Source organism: Furipterus horrens, unplaced genomic scaffold, assembly GCF_987537825.1.
Source record: "Furipterus horrens unplaced genomic scaffold, mFurHor1.1.pri manual_scaffold_13, whole genome shotgun sequence".
Taxonomy (NCBI): domain Eukaryota; kingdom Metazoa; phylum Chordata; class Mammalia; order Chiroptera; family Furipteridae; genus Furipterus; species Furipterus horrens.
Genome location: NW_028327183.1, coordinates 49,322,755 through 49,349,330, shown reverse-complemented (window position 1 = coordinate 49,349,330; position 26,576 = coordinate 49,322,755). Strand labels below are relative to the sequence as shown.

Below are 26,576 nucleotides of genomic sequence, written 5' to 3'. Positions count from 1 at the left end.
TCCCCTGATTTTCCAGCTCCAGGCTTCACCACGGGGGGAGGACGTTGGTGCCACCTCGTGTCCATACCTTGAACTGCACCCTCCGCCCGCGGGACTCCTCTCCCTTTCCTTCCCTGCCCACCGCTGACCCCGTCCATCACCACTTTCTCCCTTCTTCATTCTACTCCAGACACCTTGGCTTCTCCACTGTCCCTCCTCACACGTGCAACCGCATTTCCACCTCAGGTTTTCCCCCCGAGCTGTCCCCGCCGCCGGGGATTCCCTCTCTGTGCGCTTTCCCACGGACGGCTGCTTGGGAGAATGCAGGGTTTTGCTTTGAGAGTTCCGCCGTCACGGCCTTGACCACAACCCCCGCCCACCAGACAGGGGCTCCCTGAGGCCAGGGCCCGGCTCTGACTCGTGTCAGCACAGGCCTGGGCCCCAGCAGGTCTCAGCAAATTTTGGGCACCTTGGAGCCGCACGCAGGACACCCGGGCTCCTGCCCCCTCGCCGTGATGCGCACCGTCCCCTGGGCCCGCAGAGTCCCTCGCGCCCTCACCTGGCCTCTCCGGCACCCGTTACACATCGTTCACACCATAGAGCCCCCAAGCCAAGTCAAGACAGCCACCTCTTTTTGTAAGTAAAGGGTTATTGGGATGCAGCCCCCGTTAGTATATTTATTTATGTGTTACCTGTGGCTTCCCTCACGCTGCAACGGCACAACTGAGTAGCTGTGACAGGCAGTGTCTGGCCCGCAGAGCGGGAAGCAGTTACAAAAAAGGTTTGCCGACCCTTGGTTTAGATTTCAGATCAAGCATTACGCTCCCCTGGGGACGCTTCCCCGGTGTTCCTCCCTCCTCTGGGCGTCGGCTTTGACGCTGCCCTTCGCTGCCCCTATGAAGGCGCTTATCGGCCTTACATCCCCGTTGTCTGGATTTGCCTCCCTTCCAGATAAGGAACTAACAAGACTTGCAACCAAGGGAGCAACAGGCAGTGGCAGCTCATCCCAGGCCAACCTCCTGAACTTGTCCCCAAGGCTCCGTTTTTCTGTTTTTGCCACAACTGAGAGCAGTCCCTCCCAGTCACACATCTTTCTCATAATGCTTTAAGAGAGCCAAAGCAGCCCCTCCTAGTCTCTCTTCTGTTACTCTTTTTGTTCTGGGTCCATTCTTGTTTCATTGTCCCCAGCTTAATATACGTAACTCCCAAATCATCTGAGTTTGTTTTGTGAAATTATTCCTGCGCCAAGCCAAAAACTCACACCCTACCAGTTGGCTTTAGCAAACCTGCCCTGGGTTTGGCCCCCTTTCTGGTAACATTTTGAAATTTAACCAAAATGCTATTGCAAAAAGAAAATAAAAGGGATGTGTGTGTACTTAGGTTAAAAGTAAGTAGTTTGTCTTAATAAGTTGGTTATTTCTGAATTAGTAAAAAGAGACAAATTCAGATCAAGGAAGTTGTAGAAAGTTACTAGAATAAAAATATTAAGAATAGAATTTTATATATAAATACTTGAACCTAATTACTTGAATGTCCTTACACCCTAACTCAACAAAGATTACTAACTATTCTGATTCAGATGGAAGCTGAGTGGCCATGCAACATGGCCGTCTGTAAGTGCTGCGGAGGTGGAGGAAGTTTACTAATGAGACACTCACTGTCCTCCTCGCCTGTGGAACTTTTAAATGGTAACTGTAATTTACAGCTCTGTGTTCTTACAGCCTGGTCCCCAAATAAACATTATGGTTACAGGTTCCAAGTGTACAACTAGCAGGAATCACATTAATAATGAATAATTAATCATAGGTGGGCCAGAGTAAATGAGAACCCATCTCACAGTCAGATTGTTAAAACTGGATTGGTGTATAGGGTGTCCTCCAACTATCAGTAAGTATTTTACAAAGTGCAAAATACAGAGAAATGAGTTAGCCACACCTAGATATGATAGCTTATGGTTAGAAATGATCCAGAGTTTTTATTTCTTATTAAAGGCCCGTGGGCCTGTCTCCCATTTACCTGCCTTTCACTTTTGGGATCACTGGGCTCTGACGTCCATCCAAGGTTAAGGTCTTGCCGCATCACCAATGGTTTTATGTCAACAAGACAACGCTGACACCAAGACTTCCAAAAATCTCTTCCTGGCACCAAGAGGCAATATTACCTAACCAAAATTGGTCACCAATGAATTTTTTAGATGGGTTTATGAACAAAAGGGGCACATGTGGACAAAAAAGAAGCCACATAATAAACCTGACAAGCTCAGGGAGGCCCGTGTGGTGGGACTTACACACTCAGAGACCTGAAGTAACCACATAGGATGGTCTGAAATGAAAACTTTTAACCAAAAGTGAGTCATGGTGGGTAGCTGTGTCCTAGGTCAGTATCTTCTTTGGCAATGGTCCATCTTTACCTTAACTGAGCCTGTTAATTGTTTTCTTTGCATCTTCCATAACATACCTATAAAATGTGAGAATGATTTTGTTTTTACAGTCTCCTCACTGCACCAAGAGGAGACAAAACAAACAAAACAAAAACAACACAAAAAACAAAAAGAAACAAACAAACAAACCCCCCAAAACACCTTTCATTTTTATTGTTATTGTGTTCATTGTTAACTGCTAACTATACTATAATGACCAACCAAAAAAAAAGTTTATTTGTTTTACTTTTTTCCAATCTCAGAAATCTCTGCATTTTGCTTTCTCTCATCTTCCTAAACTATTGCCAGTGGGTTTCATGTAACCCTTTTAGGCCTCTGGCTTTGACTGTGCTGTACAAAATAAGGTGCAAAACTGCCATTCTCCATAGCATTCTCAATCCATTGAGATTTTTCTTCCCAGCAATTGTCACTAAGTTTGGCTCAAACAGACACATAAAAATTCTCTGCAGTTTTAAGCATTTCATATGTTGACAGCTGAAAATTCCAAGCTTCTAATACAAAACCTGCTCTTCCTGGTGACCTGCCCTCACTCTGCAGCTACCCGGAGGCTTGCCAGGAGTTGCGTCATCACAGCAAAGACACTCATCACCCTCATCACTTAGAAAATGCCAAAGGTCTTATCTGCTCTTTTCTAAGATCCAAGAAAGAAGACCAGTCATCATTTTATGATGTCACATGAGAGAACTGAGGCTTCCTGAGGTGGGGTCACTCACCCAGAGCCACACCACCTGCAAGGGACTCAGACATGCCATGTATTCTCTATGGGCACTTGGCGTCTATGCTCCATTTTTTTTTTAAGTTTCCTCTTATATCAGAGGGACCAAAATGTTAAAAACTGCCTTTTCCCTAATTGTAGTGATTGAGAATCCAGATGTGAGTCATATTCAGTCTCTGAGGTGCGCTTGTGTTTAATTCAGAAGCTGGAAGTGAGATGGGGTGGCTATCTCTGCTACTGTGTTGACTGATGGGTGGGCTGTGGCAGACACGGCTCTATGTGAGGAAGCAGGTGCTTCTCTACCTCTGGGTGGGGCTGTGGCAGTGTGACCTTGAAACCAGATTTCCAATGGCAATTCCCTCACTTCCATTTCTCTGGTTATTCAGTGTTTTTATAAGCACTGATTCTTGGTGTTAAAGACGTTTCTGCACAAATGGTCTTGGCAGGTTTACCTGTAGTAGCTCCCTATTTAGAAATAGCACAAATGTTCATGAAGAAGGAAATAGATAAACAAAATTAATGCATTCCTGGAATAAGGTAGAACTAAATGACAAAAAGAAAGAGCTTGTCAAAATAGTCATGGAGGCAAGAAGCCAACCTCCATCTAAAATTACATACTGTATAATTCAAATTTTGAAAATTCTAGGAAATGAAAATGAATCCGTAATGAAAAAAAGCAAATGGGATTTCTCTTAACACTAAGTCAGGAGGTGGAGAAGGCAGAATAAAAGATTAAAGAGGCATGAAGAGACTTTACAAGTAAGGGACATGTTCAGTATCCTCATTGTGACAACTTCTCTGGTGCATGCATGGGAAAAAATCATAAATTGTGTACTTTCAATATGTTCAGCTTATTATATTCAACTGTCACTCAATAAATATTATAAAATTATATATACACAGATAAAATATTGCTTAAGATATAAGTTAAATAGAAAATACAAAACTCAAAAAAACATGACTGTAACATGACTTTTTCTCACCCATTTTTCCCCTTCTCCATCAGGGGGCAGCAGAAGTACCCTGATGCCTGGAACGTTTTAGGGGCTGCTGACCCCACCTCAGCAGCACCCAAGTCCAGCAGGGTCCAGCCTCACGAGTATCAATCACTAGACAGTCTTTCTCACTCCCCAGCTCCCCACAGTGGACTCCTCCTCCATCCAGCCAAGTGTCAGCCCACCAACGCTCAGTCCTCTTTAGGCAGCTTTTATTTTTTTAACACCCTTTGTTCCTCAAGGGGAAAGTGGCCACTAACTCTCCAGGTCTCAGCCAAGAGGTCACTTTCTCAGAAGTGCTCTCGTTGATCCCCAGATCAGCAGAGACATGCTGTATATGTACCAGAAGTTCTTCTTTATCTTTTCCTTTCATGGCTCTTCACTGGTTTACAAATAGTTCCTTAAAACTGTGATTTACCTGAGAGCTTGTCTCTGTTACAAGATAAATTCCATGAGCACAGGGCCACATCTGTATTATTCTTTTTGGAGTTTCCAGGGCCCAGCCAAGAGCCTGACACATCACAGATGCTCCATAAAAACTCACTCAACTGATAAGAGAAACTGATGGCAATTGTTACACAGGGTGATAGACTTCTGTTTGCAAAGTCAGTTACTTCTACACACAAAGGCATTGGTGTCAGCATGGGAGGAGGCCACCACATGCTTGGGGACATCTCAGGGTCAGGTCTTCAATTCTTGTATATTTAGGAGGAAGGAAAGGAACCCCCTAATGTTGAGGGGTTAGGCCACTCTTTATTCTCCCCAAATTCACAGCCCTCCACAGTCCCACCTTGAGAGTTACGTCTCATCACCCAGGCTGTGTTTTTCCCTTTCTCACAGATACCCGATGTACAGAAACTCTGGATCCTCAACCCCTGGTAGTAACTTTACCAGGGGAGGGAAGAGCACACGCACCCTGACCTTATAAGAATCAGGGATGCCTTTTCATTCGCAGAGTCCCTGGTTTGTGGGACACTAGCCTGTGATTTCTGAAGACATCTCTCTAGTTCCTGATGTCCTGGGGAACAAGGGACTCTCCCTGTGCAGGATGGGACAGGAGAACCAGAATGTGTGCTTGCTTCCATCTCAGAACCACGGAGGGTTCTACAAGAGCCCCCCTTCCCCTAAGAGGAGAACCCACAGGGCCCCTGACTGAGTCTTCATGTGGAGCTGCTCCCGCTCCTGGGCCCTGGGAGGGGGCCTGGAGCAGATGACAGACAGGGACACAGATGACTTAGCTGCTATGCCACAATGCAGTGATCGAGGACGCACAGCACATTTTTGGGGATCAAACTTCCAAGACTCTCCCCACAGCACAAGGAAAATATTCCCCGGGCCCTTCCTTTGAACCCTTGAAAGCAGAGAGCCGTGTCTGAAACAGCACATCCCCCTGGTGGGACAGTTCTCCTGACACTGGACTCACAGCACTGTGGACAGTGCCTGACCTCTCACTGGGCTCTCACCCTGCCCTGGTCATCATCCTTGCAGCTGTGGACATTGACTGTAGATCCAGACCTGACCTCCAGGGGTCAACAGTGAGACCCACAGGAAATAGACGGGTGGCCCTGGCTTTGGTTAAGAAGATGGAAAAGGATCCTGATTCTCATCCCCAGCTTCAACAGGCCTTTCTCGGGCTCCTCCTCCTGCCAGCTCTGCCCCACCTGCTACCTCTAGAGACTTTAACAAGAAGGGGCTGTGCGATCACCTGACAAGCTCAGTGACCAAAGGTGACCTTACAAAATATCCTGATCAGAAATTTCTAACTCAGCAGGTGATGGCAGGGCATCACGTTTCAGGCCTATACGTTCCTTAGCAAAGGTCAACCTTTATATTAAGTGATCCCTGATCCCTGTTTTTGTGTATCTTAACTAGTATAACTTTGGCACATCAGATTTTCTTTGCTAGACCATTCAAAGGCACAGACTCTGGGACTGGTGCAGGAAACCCCAGAACCCCTCATGTTACCTGGTCCCCTGCATACCCTCTCCATGTCCTGTAAGTGTTCATTGTTCTGTGCTCATCACCGTAAAAAGTTTATGTGTTTCTCCACTTTGACTTTTATCTAATTCTACAGATTTACCTGCTATGGTTTCTCTCACATCCCAATGGATTTCACGCAACAATTTCATCTTCCCCTTTGATTATAATGTATAAATTAAGCTGTAAATATGCTGTTTTTCACAGGATTTGAGATCTTGCTCCCAGGCATATGCCTCAGATACACTCAATAAAGTTGGATTTTTCTTACTTTGACAGAGCCTAGGGGCACCTCCTCTCTCAGGGGTCTCAGTGCAGCTCCCTACCCCAAGCCTGGCACCACCCATGGGCAAGTCTGGGAGACCACAAGAAAGCCTCCCAGGCAGAAACCAAAGGTTCTCTCAACAGCCAGGGAGCACAAGGACAGGCCTGACAAACAGACACAGAGAAGGATATTCTACCTGAAACTGTCCCTCAAGGACTGGGAAGCCCACAGGCCCCTGACGTTCACCACAGACCTTTCTTCCTGGGACATGCACGACAGCTCCCCATTCACACCCAAAACTGCAGGTTCTAGCAACTCCTGGTCCTGGTCTTTGTCCCTGAGAACAAAAGCCAGTCTGGTGACAATCTGAGATCAAAGAAGGGTCTCTGCAATTGTCACCCAGCTTGACCCCTCCTCACTCCTGGAGTTAGCTCTGTGCCTTTCCGGCTGGGAGGAAATAAAACCTCAGAGAATTTGAGAACACAAGCAGACTAGGTTCTCAGCTGGGTTTCTGTGTCACAAAAAAATAAGATTCCCATTTTGGGGGACACCTGGAGCTCTCTCTGTGGTGCTGAGAGACCCAAGACCAAGATACAGCAGAGGCCAGAGCTGGAGTGAGTGGGTCACCATCTCAGGGATATATGTGCTCCCATCAGCCTTGCTATTGCAAGTGTTCCCTCTAGACCAGTAAGATCACCTCTCCTCTTAAATGCAAAATCATGGGCACAATGCACCCCTGCAGATCTGAATCTGCATTTTAACAGGATCTGGAGACTTCCCCTGTGCACAGCAGAGCAGAAGTATGATTCTACCTTCACATGATGGGGTCTTTTTTTGAATTTATATCACAAACTGGACAGTGGTTGAACCATTTTTAAGGTGTCACCTGGGCATCGCAATGTTTATAAATTTTCACAAGTGTTTCAATGCACAGAAGAAATGACATCCCTGTGACAGGTATTTTTCAGGTCCCAAGAACTCCTGCTCTGAAGGGAAAAGTCACATGTGAAAGAGAGAGGCTGTGGGAGAGGCTGCTGTGTAGCTGACAGGGAGCTGTGGGAGATGCCCGGAACCTGGACACCCAAGGCTTGCGCTTCTCCAAACACAGTGTGTGAGTGTGAGTTAGTGTGTGTATGTGTGTATATGTGTGTGCTTGTATGTGTAGTGCTCAGAGGTCTCAGCAGTTCCCATAAATATAGAAGGAATGTAAACTGAAAGGGACAGAGGTGGCACAAGTGAGGGCAGGGAGTGGGAGGGTCCTGGGCTCAGACCCTGCCCCCAGCCCACATGACAAGAACAGTCACCTTGCCCCAGAATAAAGCCCAGTGCACAGGTAGGACTCACAGCAGATTGCACCATCAGGACAGAGGTGCCTGGGAGCCTTACTGAACCTCAAGCTTTTCTCAAAGCGGGAGCCACAGAGCAGGTGGCAGACACCATGGGATCCCTTTCAGTCTCTACCAGCAGAGGACTTGTCCTCGGGCACGGGATCCTGCTCGCCGGTAAGTAAGAGACAATCCCTTGGGGTAGACAGAGGATCTGACACAGAGGCTGGCTGGGATCTCCTGAAGAGACCAGGGCTCTGATCAAAGAGGGAAGGCTTCTGTTTGGACCTGAGGGTAGAGGACAGAGGAGCAGAGTAGGATGGGGAAGGGGACCCAGCACGGGGAGGCTCTCATAACCTGGAAGTGGTGAGAGGCAGGAAAGCCTCATGCTGTTCATCTCCTAAGTTATTCATCATTGAGGATTGAAGTAGAAAAACTGATAATAACAATAAAAATTTATGATAGATAACACCAGAAAAAAATATAACCAGGAGTGCTAGACATTGTCTGTACTGCCAACCTCAGATATGTTTAATATACGTTATGAGAAACAGAACCCTGGGAAAACATTTATTTACCCACAGCTATTTTTAGCCTCTTGCAGTCACTGGAGGTACAAGATCAGACTAGACCCTGGTCATCTGGAGATCACATTCTTTGCAAGAGAGAGGGACAAGGGAGGATCTGAGTGTGATATCAGGTACCCATAGGTGCCGTGAAGAAACAGAGCAGGGGCAGGTCAGAAAGTGAAGGCCAAGAATCTTTAGAGAAGGAAGTCAGCACAGGTGTCTTTCTAAGACTCTCCTCAGGGTCAGCAGGGGTCTGAGGACAGTGAGGGGTGAGCCAGGTAACCACCTGGAGAAGAGTATCTGAAACAGAAAATATAAGAGGTTCAGAGATGCTTAAGTAATGGTGGCCATGCTGTTGAGCTTGACCATGGAAGATGCACACAGACCAAGGCTGAGAGTTGAAGAGACTTACTTAGGATCCAGGCCCTCATCTTTCCATCCCAATACATAGATCCAAATAGTAATCAATTTCTTTTTTTTCCTAGTCTCACTATTTAACTACTGGTGCCTGCCTGTCACCGCCCAACTTAATATTAAGAACATCAATGCTGCTGAAGGAAGAATTGTGCGCCTACCTCTCCGCCATATACCTCCCAACGTTGAAAGCCTCACATGGTACAGGGGGAAAGGGACAAATCGCTATTGTAAAATTGCATCGCTTGATTATATCCAAGATCTGTATAAGAAAGGGCCTGCATACAATGGACGACAGAGAATAATGTCTGATGGATCCTTGCTGGTGAATAATGTCACCATGAGGGATGGAGGAATGTACACCGTAGAGGCCTACACTCGAGGTTCAAAGAAAGAAATAGGAAATGGATGGCTTAGAGTATACAGTGAGTGATTGTTCTCTGACCTCTGGGTGTTGGGTAGGGTAAATTCTACTTCACACCTAGGGTTGGCAGCCCAGGACTCTGCCTCTATTCCCCTCTGCATCACTTCCCAGGTTGGGTTTTTGCATTTTACACTGAATACACAGTGGAGACAAACTTCTTAAGATCTCAGTTCCCATCCTTAGGCTCAGTGCTGCAGTCATTGCAGACACAAAGTCCAGTCTGATGGGAGTAAATCAGCAGAGGGAGACCCATCTTAGTGCCGGCCCCCTCCTCCCCCTCTCCCTGTGACTTTGACCCTGAGCACAGCCCTGCTGGGCTCTGGCAAAGCCTGGTCTGAGGAGTCATCCACAATTTCTACTGAGCTCACCTCAAGAGAGCCCCTCCCCAGAACTCTGTCCTAGGGATCTTGACTCCAGGGACCTTGGGGAGCCTGTGTCAGGTTGAGGTTGACCTCCTAGGAAAGGTTAATTGGGTAATGGTTTAATGGGTGCCCAAGTCACAGCTTCCTAATGTGGTCACCATCCAGGGCTTAGGCCCAAGAGCCACATCTTGGCAGAAATGGAATTCAGTTTAACCTGAGACTGTGTGCAGAGGACAGTTGGACCATGTTCTTTAATATTAGCCACCTGTCCTGGGGGACGTGGCAGAGTTCAGAAAAGGGTCAGCCCACCCCCCCCGCCCCCCACTCCCAAAAAAGAAAACGAGAAAAAAAAGATGCTTATGGCAGGTCCTCGTTCACTAGGATCACCCCGGGGGATTCTCTTGTAGTCAATCAACAACAAATACCTCTTATTTGAGCAGCTCTTCTACCCCAAGATTTAGGTCAGATACCGTCAATATTTTACAGTTAATACACTGACCACCTGGGAGCCAAATATTTATTCTCCTTCACTGAGACAGACACAGGGAGACTCAGTCACTGAAGCAGAGTCACACAGACCACGAGCAGCTGGTCATAGTCACTCGGGGTCTGTCTGCAGCCTCAGCCTTGTCCTCTCTTCCACCCCGGGGGCCTATGAGGGGTCTGTGGATTCCTAATCCGACCACTGGTTCAGATCCCTTTCTCTTAGGCATCCTCAGCTCAGAGGAATACATTCTGTTTTGTGGACTGAAAGGAAATGGAGAATTAATATGTTTTTACTCCAGGACCAAATTACCTGCAGTAACAGTCAGAGTCAGTGCTGGGAATCCCCAGGCTCCCCCCCAGGTGGCCGGTCCACACCTCCCTGCGCTGGACTTGAAATCATTAATTTGTTTCCTGATGTGTTACTGTCACTCCCACTGGACTATAAAGTAAAGGACTTTGCCTTCTCGCTCCCCACTCTACCCCTGAAATTAGCTCAGGGACCAACATGTAACACACTCAGTTGTTTTTGATAAATTAAGAAAAAAATAAAGGGTGATTTGATGGAAGAATTAATTAATGACTAAAAGACCCAAAATCTCTTCAGAGCCTGGAACCTGGATGCAGAATCCTTGGATTTTTGGTCTTAGGGGACAGGCTCTCTGTGCCTCCAAGGACTAAGACCCATGTCTCAGGCCCTTTTCTGTTCTTTAATGGAATAGTATTTCTTGTAATTGGTCTTAGGCCTAAGGTTTTAATAATTTTCACATATGCAAGAATATTAAGTTTTTCCAAATTTCTATCTCATGGCTACCTAACACATTGGCAGCAAGGGTGACCTTCACAGAGCTCTGTGTGGACTGTGAGAGGCTCAGATGTCTGAGGAAGCAGCATGGCTCCGTGTCTCAAGCCCATTCTCAGTCTGTCCCATCCTCTGTTTCTCCACAGAATTTTTGAGAATGCCCACCCTCCTAGCCAGCAACAGCACAGTCACAGAGAATAAGCGTGCTGTGGTCTTGAACTGCTACACAAATGCCGTCTATATCCAGTGGTTGTACAATGGCTGGAATCTGCAGCTCAATGACAGAATGAATCTCTCCATGGGTGACAGAAGCCTCATCATTGACCCTGTCCAGAGGGAAGATGCTGGGTATTACCAGTGTGAAGTCTCTAACCCCATCAGTTCTTCTAAAAGTTGGGTGGTTGAGTTGTATGTGAATCATGAGTGACCCTCCTTCCCTCCTCTATGTCGTTAAACTCTAAATAAAGTTTTTTGCATTATTATAATGGACTTGTTCTGAAGGTGAATATTTCTTAAAAGATTTGCATTGAATCAACAAGTACTCAAAAATATGAGCTGGCAATGTCATTATTGTTAACTTAAGGTCACATTTCAGACCAAACTCTGCCTTGGTTTGGCCTCCATGTCCACAGTGGAAGTGACATTGTGTCCCTCAGAGGATGAGCAGTGGTCATGTGATACCCAATGGGAGCAGGCAATAAGCTCACAGAATCTGAGCTCTGTCCCCTCTGCAGGCAAATGTGTGGTGAACATTGGAAACAATTGCAGACAAGGGGAATGGATAGGAGGATGCCCATGTGGGTAGCAACACTGATCTTTGTCTTCCTCTTTGATGTCTTCCAAAATATTTCTAAAGTCTCTTGAATATTTTTACTTATATTGCAATAATTTTTTTACATAAGTTCAGTAAATATCTGTTTTTATTAATAAGATAATATTGACAACTTTGTTAATAAAACCAAGACTTTAGCTCAAATGTCCTTGTTCAGACTGATTGATGCCCATGGAATTAGAAATGACCTCACCCTTTATGAAGCTAAGTTAGACCTTATAGGACTTTTTATATTTCTTGGAGAAGAGGACTTCACACAAAGCTAGAGAGACTGAGGGGAAGTGTCTGGGTGAAACTTCCTAACTTCAAGAAGATGTTATCTCCCATCGTAAGTTTTATAGAAAAACCTGCATCATGGCAAACTATGTGGTAAATGTCAGCTTCTCTGTACTTAGGTAAATCAGGTGACACCAGCCATGTTGTAGGATCAAGAATATACTTCTTCCTTTTGTATTACATTTGATAAAAGGGAAGGTGACTGAATAGAGAGATATCATGTCTTAATGGAAAGCAAATCCTCTGGAAGATCACTCCCTGGCTCTGGTCAGGTAGTCTCAGTTATTTTGCACCTCTTTATAAAAAGCAGGAACTGATAGATACAAAATGTATCTTGGCTGAAAGCCATGTAGTTCTGTTTCCCTCCACTGTGCAGAAAGCATTTTTGTTATGACTCAGAGGCCTTAATGTTCCCTCAGAGTCAGGTACCTTTATATAGGTTCTTCCTGATTTCAGGCCTCTAACCTCCACTTTCTCCGAGCACTTGCTTCTGAAATGCAATTACAGTTTGTAATTGTAGATTTTTTTCTTTGCCCTTTGGAAATATAGATGTCTCCTTAAAATCTTCTTGCCAGTGTTACGATTCACAGAGTATCTGTCACAAGGGCCTGTGCCCATCCCTTCAATTTAACCCTCCTGGTGTCTCAGTCCTTGTGGGAGGGTAGAAGCCTAGCCTGGGTGAGGACCTTTTAGCCATGAGGTAAAAAGACCTCCTCTGAAAATTTTATGAAATATTTTACTATAATTTCTTGTATAGCCAATTATCAAACAGAGATTCCTATAATTCTTGCCCCTGTTTTTAAAATCTCCACAGCCTTCCACTTTAGTTCTGGCTCACTCCACGAATGCATGGTCTTTCAGAAAGTCTTTCTGCCATCTTTAAATGTGTGTGAGGTATCCTTCACTCTGGCATCACCTGCTTGTAGTTAGCTGACTGTCACGTTGCTTACAGTGCCCATCCTTACCATGTTTTCAAATCTTCCAATTTTTAGAATCTGGCTGAAATTTTCCAAGTAAATGTTTCCAGTTGTCCTGCCTCCCTTCTGAATTGGTGTCCACAGCAGGAGATGAACTGACTACCCAGATCTTTCTGGGAACCAAGTTGCCTGGAGGTAGCCTTGGTCCTGAATTATCCACTTTGCATAATACTCTCCATTTCCATCCATACTGTCACAAAGCATAGGAGTTCCTTCTTTCTTTCTGCTGTGTAGTGTTCCACTGTGTAAATGTACCAGTTTTTTTCTCTAGTTATTGCACTACATTTACTATAATTTATACTGTTGAGGTTATTTACATCTATTGTAACTGAAATATTATACTATAGCTTGCTACTGTGAATCTCTTCTTTGTATTTAAAATATATTTTATTGATTATGTTGTTAAGTTGTCCTAATTTCTTTTCCCTTTGCTCCTTTCCTTCCCTCCAGCAATCCCACCCCTCTTAGTTCATGTCCATGGGTTGTGCATATAAGTTCTTTGCCTTCACCTTTTCCTGTATCATTCTTAACTTCCTCCTCTTATTTTGTACCAACCAGTTATACTTCTTAATCCCTGCACCATTTCCCCATTTCTCCCCCTCCCCCCTCCCAGCTGATAACCCTCCAAATGATCCCCACATCTGTGATTCTGTTCCTATTCTCGTTTGCTTAGTTGGATTGTTTTTATTTTTTAGATTCAAGTATTGATAGTTGTGAGTTTGTTGTCCTTTTAATGTTCATAGTTTTGATATTCTTTTTCATAAATAAGTCCCTTTTACATTTCATACACTAATGGCTTGGGGATGGTGAACGCCTTTTGTTTTATCTTGTCTGGGAAGCACTTTATCTGCCCTTCCATCCTAAATGATAGCTTTGCTGGGTAGAGTAATCTTGGTTTGTAGGTCCTGCTTTTCATCACATTGAATACTTCTTGCCAGTCTCTTCTTTCCTGTTAAGTCTATTTTGAGAAATTAGCTGGATAGTCTTATAGGCACCCCTTTGTAGGTAACTCTCTGCTTTTCTCTTGCTGCTTTTAAAATTCTCTCTTTACCTTTAAGCTTTGGCATTTTAATTATCATGTGTCTTGGTATGGTCCTCTTTGGGTCTAGCTTGTTTGGACAATCTGTGCTTCCTGGACTTGTATGTCTATTTCTTTCACCAAATTTGGGGAGTTTTCTTTCATTATGTTTTCAAATAAGTTAGCAATTTCTTGCTCGTTTTCTCCCTCTGGTACTTCTATGATTCAGATGTTGGCACATTTACAGTTGTCCCAGAGGTTCCTAAGCCTCTCCTCATTTTTTTAAAATTTATTGTTTCCTCATTCTGTACTGGTTGACTATTCTTTTCTTCTGTTCCAAATCATTGATTTGAACCCCGGTTTCTTTCCTTTCACCATTGGTTTTATGTGGATTCGCCTTTATTTTATTTAGCATACCTGTCACTTCTTCTTTTCTGTGTTTGCTGTACTTAAGCATATCTGTCAAGTCTGTGAGCATCTTTAACACCAGTGTTTTGAACTCTACATCTGTTAGGTTGGCTACCTCCTCATCTGTTAGGTTGGCTATCTCTTCATCCCTTAGTTCTATCACTGGAACCTTGATTCGTTCCCTCTTTTGGGCCATACTTCTCTGCCTCCTCATATTGACAGGTTCTCATGTTGATTTGCCTCTGTGTCTTAGGTAGAGCTGTCACACCTGTTATGTAGCAAGGGGCAGAGCCTTAGGTATTTGTCACTGTAGGGCAACCAGTTTCACCATATTGTGGCACTGTATGTGGGAGAGGGGTCAGAGAGGGAACAATGCTGCTTGCTCAGCACTCTCTCCTTTTCTGGGCAGTTTTCCCGCTTCTTGTATGGGACTGGTGCCTCCCTAGCTATTGCCTTATCCGTCATTCCCAGAGTGGGTGGGTCTTAGGATGTTCTAGGCCCGTGGGGGCCCTTTAAACAAGCAGGCTCTGCTGAGAGACCAGCAGTTCCCTCCTCTCTCTCAACCCCCACTGGTTTGCACAGTCAGAAGCAATGAGACATTATTTTCCCTGGCGCTGGAACCATGAGCTGTGTGGGCTGGTCTGGTGCTAGGAGCTCTCCCCAGGTGTCCCTCTCGACTTTTTAAAACGTGTGACTGTGCTTTCTGCTGGCCTGCCGCTGCCACTGCCACTGCTGCCGCTACTACTGCTGCCGCCACTGCACAGCTTCCTCTCATCCCTGGCTTTGTCTCTCCTACCTGACTGGATGAGTACTTCTTCTTTGTATCTTTGTTTGTTGGACTTCCATGCAGCTTGGTTTTCTGGAACTTGTGGTTGTCTCTAGTTTTGAGATAGTTTGTTCCTTCTTAGTTGTGGAGGGAGATGCAGCGTGTCTACCTAGGCCTCCATCTTCACCGGAAGTCTGTTTTACTTTTTACCCAACCTCAAAAATCTCTGCACTTTGCTTTCTCTTGCCTCCCTAATCAATTGCCAATGAATCTTATGTAACCCATTAGGCCTCTGGCTTTGATTGTACTGTATAAAATAAGGTCAAAAACTGCCATTCTCCAGTACATTTTCTCAAGCCACTGATATTTTGCTTCCTGGAAATTGTCGTCAATTTTGACGCAAAGAGACTCATAAAAATTCTTTACCGGTTTAAAGGTTTCTTATGTTGAGAGCTAAGAATTCTAACCTTCTCATCAAGACTTGATCTTCCTGCCAACATCTCCATACTCTGTAGCTACCCAGAGGCCTGCCAAGAGTTGCCTCATCACAACAAAATATGCTCTTACCATCCTTATCATTTAGAAAATCTCAAAAGGAGCCGCTCTTTCTAAGATCCAGGAAAGAAGACCAAACATCGTTTTATTAAATCACATGAGAGAACTGAGTCTTATTGAGGTGGGGTCGCTCACCTGCAGTCAAACAGCTGTAAGTGGACTCAGCTATGTCATGTATTGTATATGAGGACTTGGCATCTATGCTCAGTTTTCTTCAATGTCTCTTCTTATATCAGAGGACCTGAAAGGTTAAAGGCTCCCTTTTCCTGATTCCTAGTGATTGAGAATACAGATTTGAAACAAATTCAGCCTCAGTCATCACTCATGTATAATTCAGAACCTGGAAGGCAGATGGGGTTGCTATTTCTGCTACTGCATTGACTGATGGGTGGGCTGGGGCAGACACAGCTCTATGTGAAGAAGCAGGTGCTTCTCTACCTCTGGGTGGGGGCTGTGGTAGTGTGACCTTGAGACCAGACATTCAGTGGCCTCTCCCTCCTTCCATTTCTCTAGCTATCCTATGGTTTTACAAGCACCTAATGTTTTGGGTTAAAGAATTTTTGCACAGATGTTCATAGCCGGTTTACTTGAAATAACCCCAACTTGGAACCAACACAAATGTCCATGAAAGGGTGAATGGATAAACAAGTTACTGCATCCCTGGAATGAGATAGAACTAAAGGATAAAAAGAAAGAACTATTTCAAAATAATCATGTTCAGTCAAGAAGCCAAAATCCACCTAAAGTTATATGCTGTATTCTTAAAATTTTGAAAATTCTAGAAAATGGAAACAAATCTAGAAGGACAGTAAGCAGATGAAGGAGGTGGAGAAGGCAGAATGGAGACATTACAAGAGGCATGAAGAGACTTACGAGTAATGAACATGTTCACTTTCCTCATTGTGACAACTTCTCTGTTGCATGGATCTCGAAAAACTCCATAAACTGTATACTTTCAATATTTTTAGCTTATAACATTTAGCTAACTCAATAAATATGTTAAAATTACATATATGCACATGAAAATATTGCTTAAAGTATAGGTTGAATAGAAAATATAAACCTATTAAAAAACCTAACATAACTTTTTATTCTTTATTTTTTTGCTTTTTCAACAGAAGATGGCAAGAGTTCTCTGCATCTGGAGCCGTTCAGGGGGCTTCTGACTCCCCTCTCCTGCACCCACAGCCCAGCAGGGTCCAGCCTCGCCAGCATCAGTCATCACGCAGTCTTCCTCACTCTCCGGCTCCCCACACTGGACTCCGTCTGCTCCTCCATCCAGCCAAGGGTCAGCCCACCAAAGCTCAGCCCTCTGCAGAAAGTTTTTTTTGTTTTTGTTTTTGTTTTTTTTTTTTACACAACCCCTGTTTTTCAAGGGGAAAATGACCACTCACCTTCAGGTCTCAGACACAAGGTGGCTTTCTCAGAAGTGCTCTCGGTGATCCTCACACCAGGAAAGACAATGTACATGGTGTGGACACACCAAAAGTTTCCTTCACGCCCCTTCACTGGATTGTAACTAAGTCCCTAGAGCCGTGGTTCATCTGAGAGCCTGTCTCTGTTACCAGGTGAACTCAATAAGCACAGACCCACACATGTCTCATTCTCTTTGGAGTTTCCAGGGCCCAGCCAAGAGCCTGACACCTCACAGATGACCTGTAAACACTTATTAAATCGATAAGGGAAACCACACAATGGAAGCCTGTCACTCTATGTGACACTTGCAGTCAAATTATGTTTCTTATAGACACAAAGGAACTGGTATCAACATAAAAGGAGGTGACTGCATTTTGGGGAACATCCCAGGGTCAGGTCCTTACTCCTCAGGAGGTAGGGAATGAACCTCGAACACTGAGGGGTGGGATCACACTTTATTCTCCCCTAAATCACAGCTCTCCACAGTCCCGCCTGTGAGTTACATCCCATCGTGCTGGGCCATGTTTATCCTCTTCTCACAGATACCTGACCAGACAGAATCTCTGGATCCTCAACCCCTATAAGAGTTACTACCAGGGGAGGGAAGAGAACACACACCCTGACGTTGTATGAATCAGGGACGACCAGAGTTCCTGGTCAGTGGGCCACCCTCCTGTTGTTTCTGAAGACAGTTCTCTAGTTCCTGATGTCCTGGGGAACAAGGGACTCTCCCCGTGCAGGATGGGACAGGAGAACCAGAACCTGTGGTTGCTTCCATCTCAGAACCACTGAGGGTTCTACAAGAGCCCCCCTTCCGCTAAGAGGAGAACCCACAGGGCCCCTGACTGAGTCTTCACGTGGAGCTGCTCCCGCTCCTGGGCCCTGGGAGGAGGTCTGGAGCACATGACAGACAGGGACACAGATGACTTAGCTGCTATGCCAAATGCAGTGATGCAGGACACACAGCACATTCTGGGGATCAACCCTCTAAGCTAACACCCTCTCCCTAAAACTTAAGGAGAATGATGCCCAGTCCCTTCCTTTGAACCCTTGAAAGCAGAGAGCTGTGTCTGAAAGAGCACATCCCCCTGGTGGGACAGTTCCCCTGACACTGGACTCACAGCACTGTGGACAGTGCCTGACTTCTCACTGGTCTCACCCTGCCCTGGTCAGCACACCTGTTCGGCACCTGACATTGCCTGCAGGTCTATGCATGTCCTCTGGGGAGCAACATTGAGACACACAGGAAATAGACACATGACCTTGGCTTTGGCTAAGAAGATGGAGAAACAGCCCAATTTTCATACCCAGCTTCAACAGACCTTTCCCCGGCCCTCCTTCCTGACTGGTCTGTGTCACCTGCTAATTCTAGAGACTGTTAACAAACAGGGGCTGTGCAATCACCTGACAAGCTCAGTGACCACATGTAACCTAACACTATTCTGATCAGAAGTTTCTGACTGAGCAGGTGATGGCAGGTCATCACGTCTCAGGCCTGTAAACTTCATTAGCCAAGGTCAGTCTTTACCTTAACTGAGTTCTGATCCCTGTTTTTATGAATCTTAAAGGCATAATTTTGATACATGAGAGTGATTTTCTTTGCTAGACCATTCAAAGGCACAGACTCCGGGACCAGCGTGTTAGACCCCAGAACACTTCATGTTATCTGGTCCCCTGCCTACCCTCCCTATGTCCTGTATATGTCAATTATTCTGTACTAACCAATGTACAAAAAATGTTTCTCCATTTTGGTTTTTACTTCATTCTAAAAATTGCCCTTCTATGCTTTCTCTCACACCTTATTGGATTTTATGCAGCTTTTTTCATCTTCTCCTTTGATTAAAATGTATAAAATAAGATGCCAAACTGCCATTCCTGACAAGATGTGAGACCTTGCTCCCAGGCATATGATGTCAGTTTGGCTCAGATACATTCACTAAATTGCTCCACAGCTTTGGACATCACTTACTTTGACAGAACCTACGGGCACCTCCTCTCTCAGGGGTCTCTGTGTGGTCTCTACCCCAAGCCTGGCACCACCCATGGGCAAGTCTTGGTGACCAGATGTAAGCCTCCCAGGCAGAAACCAGAGGTTGTCCCAACAGTCAGGAACCAGAAAAACAGGCCTGCCTAATAGACATGGAGAGGGATATTCTACCTGAAACTGTCCCCGAGGACCAGAAAGCCCACAGGCCCCTGACGTTCACCACAGTCCTTTCTTCCTGTGACATGCGGGACACCTACCACTCCACACCCCAATCTGCAGGTTCTAGCAACTCCTGGCCCTGGGTCTCTGGGTCTGAGAGCCAAAGCCAGTCTGGTGACAACTGAGATAACAGAACGGTCTCTGCAATTGTCACCCAGCTTGACCCCTTCTCATCTCTGTGACCTTCCTGCTGGGAGGAAATAAAACCTTCTCAGGGCATCTGAGAGCCTGAAGGAGACTGGTTCCCAGATCTGTTTCTGTGTCACAAACAAAAACGAACCTCATTATGGGAGACACCTGGGGCTCTCTGTGTGATGCTTACAGACCCAAATCCAAGACACAGCAGATGCCAGTGCTGGTGTGAGTGGGTCACCCTCTCAGGGATACATGTGCCCCCATCAGCCTTGCTATTACAAGTGTACCCCACTTGCCAGTAAGATCAGCCTCTCCCGAGAGCTTGTCAGATGCAGAGTCACTGGCCCACGGCACCTGCGCCCCGTCAGCATCTGCAGTGTAACAGGACCTGGGGGCTCCCCTGTGCACAGCAGAGCAGGAGAAGGGGTTCTGTCTTCACAGGAAGGGGTCTCATCTGGAATGGGCATCCATTAGCTGGACAGCTACTGAGGTGCATTTTTAAGGTGTCTCCTGGGCATTGCAATGTTTACAAGTTTCACAGGTGACCTGATGCACAGCAGGGGTGACATCCTTGGGACAGGATTTTCTGAGGTAGCACTGAGGGAAAAGTGAAATGTGAAAGAGAGGCTGTGGGAGAGGCTGCAGTGCACCTGACAGGGAGCTGTGGGGGATGCCTGGATCCCAGACACCCGGGCTTGTGTTTCTCCAAACACACTGTGAGAGCGTGTGCGTACTGTTCAAAGGCCTCAGCTGTACCGAGAGAACAAAAACACTAAAGGACAGTAAAGTGGTAAGAAGGCACAGGGGTGGCACAAAAGAGGGCAGGGAGTGGGAGGGTCTTAGGCACAGACCCTGCCCCCAGCCCACATGACAGGAACGGTCACCTTGCCCCAGAATAAAGCTCAGCGCACAGGTAGGACTCACAGCAGATTGCACCATCAGGACAGAGGTGCCTGGGAGCCTTACTGAACCTCAAGCTTTTCTCAAAGAGGGAGCCACAGAGCAGGTGGCAGACACCATGGGATCCCTTTCAGTCTCTACCTGCAGAGGACTTGCCCTCGGGCACGGGCTCCTGCTTGCCGGTAAGTAGGAGACAGTCCCTTGGGGTAACAGAGGATCTGACACAGAGGCTGGCTGGGATCTCCCGAAGAGACCAGGGCTCTGAGAAAAGAGGGAAGGCTTCTGTTTGGACCTGAGGGTAGAGGACAGAGGAGCAGAGTAGGATGGGGAAGGGGACCCAGCACGGGGAGGCTCTCATAACCTGGAAGTGGTGAGAGGCAGGAAAGCCTCATGCTGTTCACTTCCTATTCATTATTGAGTATTGAAGTAGAAAAATTGATGATATAATAAAAGCTTAGGTCAGGTAACACCAGAGGAAAATGTAACCAGGAGTGCTAGACATTGTCTGTACCGCCAACCTCAGATATGTTTAATATACGTTATGAGAAATAGAACCCTGGGAAAACATTTATTTACCCACAGCTATTTTTAGCCTCATGCAGTCACTGGAGATACAAGATCAGAGTAGACCCTGTTCATATGGAGATCACATTCTATGCAAGAGAGAGGGACAAGGAAGTATCTGGGTGTGATGTCAGGTACCCACTTGTGCCATAAAAAAAAAAAAAAAAAAAAGAGCTGCGGCAGGTCAGGAAGTGAAGGCAGAGAATCTTCAGAGAAGGAGGTCAGCACAGGTGTCTTTCTAAGACTCTCCTCAGGGTCAGCAGGGGTCTGAGGACAGAGGGATGAGCCAGGCAGAAACCTAGAGAAGAGTATTTGAAACAGGAAATATAAGAGGTTCAGAGGTGCTGACGTAATGGTGTCCCTGCTGCTGGCCTTGACCATGGGAGATACACACAGACCAAAGGTGAGAGTTGAAGAGACTAGCTCAGGATGTAGGCCCTCATCTTTCCATCTCAATATTAATATTAATCAATTTTCTTTTTCCCCTAGTCTCACTATTAAACCACTGGTGCCTGCCCATCACCTCCCAATTTACTATTAGGTCAATCACTGCCATTGAAGGAAGAAATGTGTACCTACATTTCCTCGATACACCTCCGAATATTGAAAGCATCACATGGTACAATGGGATGGGGACTAATCCCCGTTGTAAAATTGCATCTCTTGATTTCAACCAAAAACTATATATGGATGGGCCTGCATACAATGGACAACAGAGAATAATGTCTGATGGATCCTTGTTGGTGATTAATGTCTCGCTGAAGGACAGAGGAATCTACACCGTAGAGGCCTACTCTCAAGGTGGAATTAAAAAAATAGTATATGGGCAACTTAAAGTATATGGTGAGTGATTGCTCTCTGACCCCTGGGTGTCGAGTGGGGTGAATTCTATTTCACACATAGAGCTGACAGCACAGTTCTCTGCCTCCATTCCCCTCTGCATCCCATCCCAGGTTGAGTTTTGGCATTTAATACAAGATACAGAGTAGAGAAAAACTTGCTGAGACCTCATTTCCCATCCCTAAGTCCAGCACAACAGTCACTGCAGACACAAGGACCAATCTGATGGCATAACTCAGCAGAGGAAGACCAGCCTTGTGGAGCCACCTGAGCCCCTCACTATGAACTTGACACTGAATAAAGCCCTGCAGGGCTCTACCAAAGCCTGATCTGAGGAGTCCCCAATTCTCACAGAGCTCACCTCAAAAACCCCTCCCTAGAATTCTGTCCCAGGGACTTTGACTCCAGAGACCTTGGGGAGCCTATGTGAGGTTGGGATTCACCTCCCAGGAAAGGCTAATCAAATAACGGTTTAATGGGAGCCCAAGTCACAGGTTCCTGATGTGATCACCATCCAGGGCTTAGGCCCAAGAGCCACATCTTGGCAGAAATGCAATTCAGTTTAACCTGAGACTCTGTACGCAGAGCACAGTAGGACCATGTTCTTTAATATTAGCCATCTGTCCTGGGGGACTTAGAGTTCAGAAAAAGGTCAGCATCCCCAGAAAAAAATGGAGGAAGAAAGATGCTTCTGGCAGCTCCTTTTTCACCAGGATCAGCCCAGGGGATTCTCTCTTGGAGTTGATCAACAGCAGATGACTCCTATTTGAGCAGCTGCTTTATCCCCAAATTTAGGTCAGATACTGTGAATGTTTTACAGTTAATATGGTGACTATGTGGTAGCCAAATATTAATCTTCCTTCACTGAAAAGAAACTGAGGCACAGGGAGACTCAGTCACTGAAGCAGAGTCACACAGACCATGAGCAGCTGGTCACAGTCACTCGAGGTCTGTCTGCACCCGCGGCCTTGTCTTCTATTCCACCCCAGGGGCCTATGAGGGGTTTCTGGATTCCTAAACCGACCAATTGTTTAGATCCCTTTCTCTTAGGCAGCCTCAGCTCAGAGGAATACATTCTGTTTTGGGGATTGAAAGGAAATGGAGAATTAGTATGTTTTTACTCCAGGACCAAATTACCTGCAGAAACAGTCAGTCAGTCCTGGGAATCCCCAGTCTCCCCTCGGGTGGCCCGTCCACACCTCCCTGTGCTGGACTTGAAATCATTAATTTATTTCCTGATGTGTTACTGTTACTCCCACTGGACTATAAAGTAAAGGACTTTGCCTTCTTGCTCCCCACTCTACCCTTGAAATGAGCTCAGGGACCATCATGTAACACATTCAGTCACTTTTGATACATTAAGAAGACATAAAGGGTCATTTAATGAAGGAATGAATTAATGATTGAAAGACCCGAAATCTCTTCATAACCTTGAACCTGATGAAGAGCCCTTGGATTTCTGGTCTTGGGAGACATGATCTCTGTGCCTCCTGGGACCAAGACCCATATCTCAGATCCTTTCCTGCTCTCTAATGAAGTAGTCCTTATTGTAATTGGTTATAGGCCCTGAGGTATTAATAATAATAATTTTTACATATGAAAGAATGTTAAGTTTTTCCACATTTCAATCCTGTACTTACCTAACACAATGGCCGACAAGGGTGACCTTTACAAGCTCACTGTGGACTGTGAGTGGCCATGATCTCTGAGGAAGCAGCATGGCTCCGTGTCTCAAGCCCACTCACAACCAGTCCCATCTTCTGTCTCTCCTCAGAGCCTGTGAGAACGCCCACCCTCCTAGTCAGCAACAGCACAGTCACAGAGAACAAGTGGGCTGTGGTGTTGACCTGCTACACAGATGCGGATGCGGTCTCCTTCTGGTGGTGGTACAATGGCTGGCATCTGCAGCTGAACAAGAGAATAAAGCTGTCTGAGGACCGCAGAAGCCTCACCATAGACCCTGTCATGAGGGGAGATGCTGGGTATTACCAGTGTGAAGTCTCCAACCCCAGTAGTTCTGCTAGAAGTTGGGTGGTTGAGTTGTATGTGAATCATGAGTGACTCTCCTCCCCTCCTCTATGTTGTTAAACCCTCAATAAAGTTTTTTTGCATTATTTTAATGGATTTGTTCTGAAGGTGACTATTTCTTAAAAGATTTGCATTGAATCAACAATACCCAAGAATGTGGGCTGATATTGTCATCATTGTTGACTTAAGGTCGCATATTAGAACAAACCCCACTTTGGTATAGCCCTATTTGTACCGTTTCCACAGTGGAGATTACATTGTGTCCATCAGAGGATGCGCAATGGTTGTGTGATAACCAATGGGAGCAAGATATGAGCTCACAGGATGTGAGCTGTGTCCCCTCTGCAGCGGCCATGTGGAAGGCACCAGGACACAGTTGCAGACAAGGGGGATGGACAAGAGGACACCATGTAGGTAGCAACACTGATCTTTGTCTTCCTCTTTGACATCTTTCAAAGGATTTCTAAAGCCTCTTGAGTATTCTTATTTATATAGCAATAAAATTATTTGCATAAGTTCAGTACATGTCTCTTCTTTTCGTTAGTAAGATATAATTGGCAAGTTTGGTAATAAAACCAAAACTTTAGTTCAAACGTCCTAGTTCAGACTGATGCCCATGGAGTTAGGAATGACCTCACCCTTTATGAAGCTAAGTTAGACCTGATGGGCCTTTTGTTATCTCTTGGACAGATGACTTCACACAAAGCTAGAGAGACTAAGGGGAAGCTTGTGGGTGAAACTTCCTAACTTCAAGAAGCAAGAGCTGACCTTGTTACAGAACCCCTGGGCTGCTCCAGTTGAAAACAAACTCACGGGCTCTTTAGTTAGGGGCCCGATTGCCCGCCGCCAAAATTATAACTCTCAATGTTACAGAACCCCTGGGCTGCTCCAGTTGAAAACAAACCCATGGGCTCTTTAGTTAGGGGCCCGATTGCCCGCCGCCAAAATTATAACTCTCAATACCAGAGTTTGGTGAAAAGAAAAAGAATTGTTTATTTAACAGTTATATAGATTTAGTTATTTGCGGATTTCTGTTGTTAAGTCTTATGCTCTTTAAAATACCCACAAACACATATCCTTGCCTCCCCCCTTCCAAACCAGGCTAGTTTTAGGAAAGTCAGAGAAACCGTTTCCCTACTTTCCAAACACAGTTCAGCTTTACCAGCAGCTGCCAATCATTCAATCTGATTGGGGAGGTCCTTTCTGTGCTGTGGTGCCCTCCAGCTCTCAATGCAGGACCGCCTGGATTCTCAGCCTCCTTGCAAACTGCCTTCTTCCTGCAAACCGCATGGATCTTCTCTCCTTCTCAAAACTGCATGGCGAGAGCCTCTTAAAGCAGCCTGGAGACCCCTTCTCCAAGCCACATGGAGAAGGCCCCTTCACCAAGCCACGTGGAGGGAGCACACGAGAGCGAGAGAGCGAGAGAGCCCGAGAGCTAGAGTGAAAGCCCGAGTCAGAGCGCCAGAGCGAGAGCCAGAGTGCCAGTGAGAGCCAGAGCCCGAACGAGAGCTTGAGAGAGTCTCAGAGCGAGAGTCTCAGAGAGAGAGAGAGCACGAGCGAGAGCCAGAGAGAGAGTCTCTCCTAAAATGTCTGCAGCTGCTTATATATCCCTGACTGCGTCCTCTGACGCAGTGGGCGTTGCAAACCGTTCTGACCATTCACAGACCCTTACGTAGGCTCTGTGTGCTTTCCATACCGTCCCCTGGTTCAAGACTCCTCCCATCTGCCTGAGGCTTTGGATGCATTAAAGCCATTTGCATAAGAAAGACACTAGCCACCAGCCTCAGGCATGTGGAGGCATTCCAAAAGCTGCTTCCTTCTCCCCATCCCCCAGCTGCAAGCTCTGGGGATTTTTGGAACACCCCTGTTTCTGTAACATCAATACCAGGGTTTAGTGAAAAGAAAAAGAATTGTTTATTTAACAGTTATATAGATTTAGTTATTTGCGGATTTCTGTTAAGTCTTATGCTCTTTAAAACACCCGTAAACACATATCCTTGCCTCCCCCCTACCAAACCAGGCTAGTTTTAGAAAAGTTAGAGAAACTGTTTCCCTACTTTCCAAACACAGTTCAGCTTTACCAGCAGCTGCCAATCACTCAGTTCTGATTGGGGAGGTCCTTTCTGCGCCGTGGTGCCCTCCAACTCTCAATGCAGAACCGCCTGGATTCTCAGCCTCCTTGCAAACTGCCTTCTTCCTGCAAACCGCGCAGATCTCCTCTCCTCCTCAAAACCGCATGGCGAGAGCCTCTTAAAGCGGCCTGGGGACCCCTTCTCCAAGCCACATGGAGAAGGCCCCTTCACCAAGCCACGTGGAGGGAGCACACGAGAGAGCGAGAGAGCGAGAGAGCGAGAGAGCGAGAGAGTGAGCGCGCGCAAGAGAGAGTCCGAGCTAAAATGTCCGCAGCTGCCTATATATCCCTGACTGCGTCCTCTGACGCAGTGGGCATTGCAAACAGTTCTGACCATTCACAGAACCTCACACAGGCTCTGTGTGCTTTCTCCATACCATCCCCTGGTCCAAGTCCCCTCCCATCTACCTGAGGCTTTGGATGCATTAAAGCCATTTTGCATAAGAAAGACATTGGCCACCAGCCTCAGGCGTGTGGAGGCACTCTGAAAGCTGTTTCCTTCTCCCCATCCCCCAGCCACAAGCTCTGGGGATTTTTGGACTCTCCTGTTTCTGTAACAACCTGACTTCCCAGATCTTTCTGGGGACCAGGTTGCCTGGAGGTGGCCTTCGTCCTGAGTCTGGTAGCAAGTGCAGCTGTGACGCTGCCCCTCTGCAGCGGCCCCACCATCAACAGTGCTCTCCTGCTACTGCACCTCAGTCACCTTCACGGAGCAGGTTTACAGGGATTTGACAACTATTCTGTCATGAAACTCAGAAAGTCTAGTAAACATGC

At 46.1% G+C, this 26,576-nt stretch overlaps 2 protein-coding genes across 2 annotated transcripts; both read left to right on the top strand.

Moving 5' to 3' along the window:
* The first annotated feature begins 7,245 nt into the window (after positions 1-7,245).
* LOC149995112 (cell adhesion molecule CEACAM21-like) lies at positions 7,246-11,194 on the top strand. The gene is made up of 3 exons (XM_090260724.1): positions 7,246-7,482; positions 8,751-9,104; positions 10,897-11,194. Exons 1-3 carry the CDS (start codon positions 7,434-7,436, stop codon positions 11,175-11,177), a joined length of 684 nt encoding a protein of 227 aa, XP_090116850.1. The 5' UTR covers positions 7,246-7,433; the 3' UTR covers positions 11,178-11,194.
* A 10,238-nt stretch (positions 11,195-21,432) lies between these two features.
* Positions 21,433-23,704, top strand: LOC149995111 (cell adhesion molecule CEACAM21-like). Its single transcript, XM_090259121.1, has 2 exons — positions 21,433-21,646; positions 23,418-23,704. The coding sequence occupies exons 1-2, from the start codon at positions 21,433-21,435 to the stop codon at positions 23,702-23,704; spliced, it is 501 nt and encodes a 166-aa protein (XP_090115247.1).
* Positions 23,705-26,576: the final 2,872 nt, after the last annotated feature.

Excerpts from the sequence above, each read along its gene's own strand:
- LOC149995112 (XM_090260724.1), top strand. The coding sequence starts at position 7,434 with ATGCCCGGAACCTGGACACCCAAGGCTTGCGCTTCTCCAAACACAGTG. Across the intron at positions 7,483-8,750 it reads CGCTTCTCCAAACACAGTGT|TCTCACTATTTAACTACTGG; the intron begins GTGAGTGTGAGT and ends TTTTTTTCCTAG. Across the intron at positions 9,105-10,896 it reads TGGATGGCTTAGAGTATACA|AATTTTTGAGAATGCCCACC; the intron begins GTGAGTGATTGT and ends GTTTCTCCACAG.
- LOC149995111 (XM_090259121.1), top strand. The coding sequence starts at position 21,433 with ATGGGGACTAATCCCCGTTGTAAAATTGCATCTCTTGATTTCAACCAA. Across the intron at positions 21,647-23,417 it reads TGGGCAACTTAAAGTATATG|AGCCTGTGAGAACGCCCACC; the intron begins GTGAGTGATTGC and ends GTCTCTCCTCAG.